This window comes from Fukomys damarensis, unplaced genomic scaffold (genome assembly GCF_012274545.1).
Source record: "Fukomys damarensis isolate Sample0158 unplaced genomic scaffold, DMR_v1.0_HiC HiC_scaffold_38, whole genome shotgun sequence".
NCBI lineage: Eukaryota > Metazoa > Chordata > Mammalia > Rodentia > Bathyergidae > Fukomys > Fukomys damarensis.
In genome coordinates, this window is record NW_022900950.1 from 18,588,611 (window position 1) to 18,595,926 (window position 7,316).

At 35.9% G+C, this 7,316-nt stretch overlaps 1 protein-coding gene, 1 long non-coding RNA gene and 1 other non-coding gene across 3 annotated transcripts in view; 1 reads left to right on the forward strand and 2 right to left on the reverse strand.

Annotated features, from left to right (window-relative positions):
• Nucleotides 1–5,969, forward strand: part of Prss12 (serine protease 12) — a 73,771-nt gene extending 67,802 nt beyond the window's left edge. The window contains exons 10-11 of the mRNA XM_010610774.2: nucleotides 2,207–2,487; nucleotides 4,159–5,969. Coding sequence (XP_010609076.1) covers nucleotides 2,207–2,487; nucleotides 4,159–4,466 — 589 coding nt within the window. The 3' untranslated portion in view covers nucleotides 4,467–5,969. The remainder of the gene's footprint in view (nucleotides 1–2,206; nucleotides 2,488–4,158) is intronic.
• Nucleotides 5,970–6,063: 94 nt separating this feature from the next.
• LOC104852944 lies at nucleotides 6,064–7,316 on the reverse strand. The gene is made up of 3 exons (XR_777620.3): nucleotides 6,919–7,316; nucleotides 6,621–6,664; nucleotides 6,064–6,443 (listed from the first exon to the last, which is right to left on the reverse strand). It is a non-coding gene; the product is annotated as an uncharacterized LOC104852944 (long non-coding RNA).
• Nucleotides 6,735–6,865, reverse strand: LOC117284668. Its single transcript, XR_004515759.1, has one exon. It is a non-coding gene; the product is annotated as a small nucleolar RNA SNORA24 (small nucleolar RNA).

Genomic DNA, 7,316 nt, shown 5'->3' on the forward strand with positions numbered 1-7,316 from the left:
TTCCTGATGTATTTAATTCTCACCACTCTGACAGACTTGTGTCAAATGCTCTCCAAATTGCAAGCATAGAATCTATTCTAAGAAAAATTGGTAGTAAATAAGTGGAACACCCTGCTTAGGTTTATATGATCCATTTACTTAACTTAGAACAACTTTAAACACATGGGCACTAAGAACTTCATTTTTACAAGATTGGTGCGACTTCCCTTTTTATTAAGATACATTTTTTCCCCTCAGATTACTATTAACTCTTGATTGGTTATGATATTGCTTCTGAGTGACATCTGCTTAAATTTACTTATCTAAGAACACAGTGGATATATGGAATGTATATGATTTTTAAATTTTTAATTCTTACATATATTATATGTTTGCAGTACATGATGATTATTCGTCATGGGGAGTTGGTACATGTATATAATACATCTTAATTCTTTTTATGTCCCCTTCCCCTATCCTCCCTCCATTTCTTGACACCCTTTGTATATGCTTTTTGCATTTTGATATCTATGTGTACTTTCTAGGATGCTTACTTTTCCCATTGAAATTTTGGACATGCACAAGCAGGGTTTATGATTACGCCTTTAAGAGTTTTTGGTTCAGTGGTGGTTCAGCCTGTGAATTTGAATTACTTCTGGTTCTACATCAGCCTTGTTAATTTACATGCTCAGAGATAGTGAGGCTTGGATTTTCTTATGTTTGAAAGTAGTACAGATGATTCTGATGAACAGCCACTATGATGAATATTAATTTTTGTGGGGATTTATTTTTGAAATAGAAACTTGCAATAGTTTTCTTATAATATGGGAATTGGCAACATGTCTCTTTGATTTCAATGTTAAGGATGAAAGTATAAGTATGTGGACACGGATGCTTTTCAAAATAAGTCACTTAACATATTTATTAAGAGCCTTCTAATAAGAATAATTTTCAATGCATCTTTAAAAATGCTGCTGAAATGTTGCATATAGTTTGGGGATGGAATTTACGAAATCATTTACACCTGCACTGCAAAACAGTAGTCATTAGCTGCATATGGCTACTGAAGCAATTGAAGTATGGTTAATTAGAATAGAGCTGTACTAGGGGTGGGGATTTAGCTCAGCGGTTCGTCGGCCTGCCTTGCAAGCACAAGGACCTGAGTTTGATCCCTGGAACCAAAAAACAAACAAACAAATAAAGAATTGAGCTGTACAAAGCATAGACAGTATTTTTAATAGTGTAGAAAAGAATACTAAATATATTTTCTCTACACCATATATTAAATATCAATAACTTTCATATTAATTACATTTTGCAATGTTTTGTTTTAAATATCCAAATATAATGGTATTAAAGTGTATTGAAATTTTACAACATATTCACAATATTAGTACACACAAAAAATGAGAGATTTACTTAGACACCAACTTAGTCTCCATAACTATTACTTTTTAGTTTCAGGATGTGAAATAATGCATTAATGAACTAATCTTTATTTCAGTTTTGAAGTGGAATCTATGATATATTCTCTAGGCACAATATAAGCCTTTAAACTTGAAAAATACTTGATTTAAGGTTAATAATGGAGTCTCAAAGCATCACAAAAATTACTAAAATTTATAGATTAATAATAGATGGCTGCATAAGCTAATAAATGGCTTTGCTTTTTAGTTTTTTGAGCTGACATGGTGAAGAAAATTATGAATATGATAGGATCAGAGCCTTGCTTGGGGCTATTAGAACCCTTGAACATTTCATACTTGGGCGGTTACATTGCAAATAAGCAATCACTAGAAAATTCAAAGTTTTTAAATCCAGTTTCTTTAAAGTCACATTAAGCAGTGGGTGACTCTCAAGTTTCGGTCAAAAAATTAAGAGTTGTTAAATGTATATTTTCACCTTCAACAATCAGTACAGTATGTGGATAGTTGAAACCAAGGTTAACGGTTTTGGCAGGCAAGAAAAGTTCTACAAAAAGTGATTGTGGTCATGGACAGTGGAGTCCAAACCAGATAAAAGGGAACCTCATAAGCAGAATAAGACTGAAATAGAAAACTAGAGAGGTCAAATGACTGAATTTCAGTGGAGTTGAAGGATTGCAAAGCTATAAAAACAAGAGTAGGGTGGGACAGTAAAGATTTACAGTACCTATATTAATCTTGCTGTTAATCACCAATTTTCAGTGTCTGAATCAAGCCTCTCATTAGTTCTGTCTGTCTCCCAGGTATGGTAACAGCAGTAGAAACTATGTTATCCGGGTTGGAGATTATCATACTTTGGTGCCAGAGGAGTTTGAAGAAGAGATTGGAGTTCAACAGATTGTGATTCACCGGGAGTATCTCCCAGTCAGTAATGACTATGACATTGCCCTAGTTAAATTACAAGGCCTGGAGGAGCAATGTGCCAGATTCAGCAGCCATGTTTTGCCAGCCTGTTTACCACTCCGCAGAGAGAAGCCACAGAAGACAGCCTCCAATTGTTACATAACAGGGTGGGGAGACACAGGTAATATAACACAGAAATGAATGAGGAAAACTGGACATGTTCTGTGTCTGGTATCACACAATTCAAATGTATAATGGACAGTAAGATCTTTAAATGGGTTCAGGCTTAGTTGTTTGTAAATTATGTCAGGTATGAAATGCATATGTACAATCCAGATTCATATCCTGAAGGTACTACTGGTGGATCTAATTCAGATTTTAGCACAGAACTCAATTGCCAGTGGAATCTAGGAGTATAGAGTATTCTAACTTTTGGTTCTTCAGACCCTTGAGAGGCCAGGAAGATTTTAAAATTCTACCCCATGAAGGCCTGGCACTCTATAATTTTAAAGTTTTTTCAGATGCCTTTGATGTAGTATCAAAAAAAATTTTTTTTTTTTTTTTTTTTTTTTTTTTTGCCATGGAGTCCTTATCGAGCTAAATTTAATGGAGAGTTCTCAAATATACAATAGACAAGAGCCACTGAGGTGGAAGCTAAGGTTGAAGAGAAACCCAGTCAAGTTTTTCCAGTGTGCTTTCCCAGTCTTGCCACTTGTAACCCATAAGCATGAGCAGTGTTTAGCTTCTTTTCAGGCAAATATAGTTCTTTGAATTGTCTTGTAGAGTTAAATCAATTAGCGGATTCTTGCACAGGATGAAACTTGAAATCATAGTTTGGCTGCTTTCCACCAAAAAGAATTACAAGTATAGTTTTTAAGTGTCAAATTATTCCTACAGGTGATAAAAATAAGGTTTTCATGTTTATTTTATCCCACGTTACACTCAAGCTGATTTTATAGAACATATATAGCAATTATAGAATACTAAGAAAACATTGGGAATTTCCTCAAATAAACTGGGGGGGGGCATTTCTTGAAGAAACTTAATAAAATCCAGTCAAGGTACATCAAGCCAGAAGGCTAAAGTCTTCTAGAATTATGAACTATGTCACTTTCCTTTGGACAGCACATCTAAATAGAAATAACCAATGAAGTAAATTTTGTAGACTTTTTGGTCTACTTTGTCCAATTTAATAGATACAAAAATATGATGGAATCTGTACCCCCCCAAGGTTATTATGAAGGACATTATCTGTACATTCTACCCACTGAATTAAGTCATGGCTTACCAGGAAGTAGTGCCTTCATAGCAGTTGGTGAAACTTAAGTGTGTTTATACACGGAAAAGTATTGCTTGACAGCTTTGCCATCTTATGTACTTACCTGTAATTACCATCCATATTTAATCCTCAAATTGAAAAGTAGATGGTTGGTTCTCAAATGGATGTGCTGATGCACAAGCAGCATGAATATATTTTTAGCTTTTTCAAATTTTGCTTTTTGGGGGAGGGGATGCCAGGGATTGAATTTAGGGCATTGCGCATGCTAGGCAACCACTTTGCCACTCAGCTGTATCCCCAGCCTATTTTTAGGTTTTTAATATATGTAATTAAAATACTAAAGCCAACACAAATGTACTTATTTTAGATTACCTTTTCTTTATAGCCAAGTCCATGTTATTCATTAACCCCCCCAAAATTCAGCATTAATAAAACAAATTTGAAAAAGATGTGCCAATAATTGAAGTACACCTAAGGATTTTGTTTCCAAGACTATTAAATGTTCATCTAAATGTTAAATGTTGATTCTAAACTGGAATCTCATCAACTAATTTACATATTTGGTCTGAGTAGGACGAGCATATTCAAGAACACTACAACAAGCAGCCATCCCCTTACTTCCCAAGAGAATTTGTGAAGAACGCTATAAAGGAAGGTTTACTGGGAGAATGCTGTGTGCTGGAAACCTCCAGGAACACAAACGTATGGACAGCTGCCAGGGAGACAGTGGAGGACCACTCATGTGTGAACGACCTGGAGAGACCTGGGTTGTGTATGGGGTAACTTCCTGGGGATATGGCTGTGGAGCCAAGGACTCTCCTGGTGTTTATACCAAAGTCTCAGCCTTTGTACCTTGGATAAAAAGTGTCACCAAATTGTAACTCACACAAACTTCAACAGTAAATATTTGAAGAATTGATGGAAACTATTAGCTCCAGTATTAGAACTACGTAACTATGGGAAACAGAGACCCATGTTTCAACTTTTTTAATATATAAATTGTGTAGTCCTTGCTACCTTTGTGATATGAATACTTTTGGTTAGATACCTCAGAGTATTATCTTTAATTGCATTGTACTCTGATTTAAATTACTGGGGAATTTTTTTCTTTTTTTTCAGCATTCTCCATTTTTTGACTTTGTAATAAGGCTGTTTCCATTTGTTTGGATTGAGAACAGCCTATAATTGAACCAATATGGGGTATGGATTTGTAGGGAGAATCCATAAAGGGTAACTTTATGCCTCCAAATGTGGCATTAGTGTATTTTTTATGTTCAATTCTTTTCAAAAAGTTATCTTCACCTATTACCTGTGGCCTTTGTCAAATGAGCAAATCGATGGCCCCATAAGGAATTCGTAACAATTTCTAAGGTGGAATAGGATCATGAAATCACATTCACCTGTTACAATGTATTTCCCAATGAAGTCACCTATTATTTCCAAGAATCCTTGTTAATACTAAAAAAATTTAAGTGTAAGAGGAAAAATGTCCACAGCTATTAAAAATTGGATTTAACATGAAGTTACTAGTTGAATATACAATCATCAGGCATATTAACCTGTCATAATAAGCTTTGACAACCACTTGAAATTCACAACTTAGTAGGCAGAACAAAATATTACCGTTAGCACTGTCATTTTCAGATTATGATGGGAGAGAGCCATCTACTGGAACTTTCCAGGAATTGACATACCCGTGGAGTTAAGACAAACGGCAAGATTCAATTCCTTAAAAAGGTTGGAGATATAGCTGGGCAGAGCACTTGTGCCTCAGCACCACCGAAACAAAGTTAAAATGCTTTCTCTTGTGTTTGTAATGGTAAATGTAGGGTATTCTTGATAGCAAAAGCAAAATCATTTTCCAAATAAAAGGCACATACCATTAAGATACCAATACTCCTAGATAAAGGAAGTGTTTCATGTCATGGACACTTACTCTGAATTCCCAGTTTAAAAAATGTTGAATAAGAGGTTAGCATGAACTTTAGTATGGTTGTAAATAACTCTTATTAAAAATTTTCTCTTGCATTGAAGCATGCCCCTTTTGTAAATCCTACTTTCCAAAAACTGGTGCAAACCTGTAAGTGCTTTATAGTTTTATTATTTTAGATGTGAAATTTGTGTCAATCACGCATTAAAAATTTACTAAGAGTCCATCATTTCAATTTTAAAAAACAAAGCAGCATTCACATTTAGAGATATATAGCTGCTCAAGGGCCTGAGAAAAATGTGTAATACAGGTGAAAAAATATCATTACAGAAAACTTTAATAGCTGCCTTTGTAATTAAACTACTGCTGATAAAAACATTCATACAGATGTTTTAAATATACCAGGGATCTGCAAATCTAAATGTAGGAAAGGAGTGGCCTGAATTTATAAGCAGAATACATTATTTGTAACTACGTGACCAATTTTGTCTTAAATGTCTCTTGAAGATACAAGTTTTCAGTACATATTTAAGTAAATAAAGCACATCAATTCTTATTTTGTATTGTCTTAATTTTGGGGTAGTGTGAGAACACTGCTCCCTTGGGTAATTTTTATGTGCAACTTTCTCAAACTATTCATGTTATCTTTACACAATCTAACCGTGGACAGGAAGTATTTTTACTTTTTCTCCATTTATTGTTTAAAGAACAGCATATCCATGCCCACAAATCAAGCATTTTATTCAATTATATCAAGGAAGTACCGTAAATGCTAATTTAAGCAATTTAGACATGTATTGAAAATACTGCCCCAGGAGTTTCCGTATTATTCAAAATGCCCATTTCCCCACTAAAATTTAAGTTTGGTGACCCACTGCAACATGCCGCATAAGACTTCACCCGTTAGGACTTTGTAGTTCTTGATCATCTGTAAGAAAAGAAAACCAGCATTAGAATATCAGATCTGTGTACTTACCTCATCACTGCGATCTTGGCAAATGATATACTTTCTATTCAGTTGGTTCTAAAAGTCCAGTTATAAAAAGCCAGTCTAGCAGGGCGTTAGACTACTCGATAGCACTTATAAAAAGGAAAGGGAACGTACCTTGCTGTATTTTCCGTTACTCATCAACAGTTAAGTTCTGCTTCCTAGAAACATTTGAACACTCATTAGAAAAGACTGCCCGATAACTTGGTCTCCTCCAGGTTTTAGAGTTAAGAATGTTACTTGTGCAAGTCAGAATCTGATACCAATTAAATGGTGACAGCTTTGCCAATAAACAAGAATATGCTCTTCCATGGCTAGGAAGGGAGACTGCCACGGCTGACAGGTCCCAAAGACACATGGAGATTCAGAGTCCAGAGATCAAAAAGCAGGCCCAACTCCCAGTGATATTACTCACCATGTGCATCAAATTGTGGCGGTTCTCAGGCTGCTCTGGCGCCAAATACAGAGCAGACTCAAAATGGGCACATGACCCCGCTGCAGAAATGCTGATCTTCCGCCTGGGTGTTACCCGGAGCACAGACCTCGGCCTGGACTGACGCACGCGCTGTCAGGGTCCAGGGTTGCGCGTGGTCGTCATGGAACCTAATGAATGCCTAAGTCCTTTAGGTTCCTCGAATCTAAAGCCTTTTAAAGTTGACCGCCTCCTACCGTTAAAGCAAGAATCTCGACCCGCCTGCATTTTAACTGCGCCAATAAGTCCTGACAAAATTATCATTTTAGGCCAAAACACGATTACTCAGCCGTCGCTTTCCGTAAGGAAAAGGCTTAATCTTCCGGCGCGCATTCTTTTAT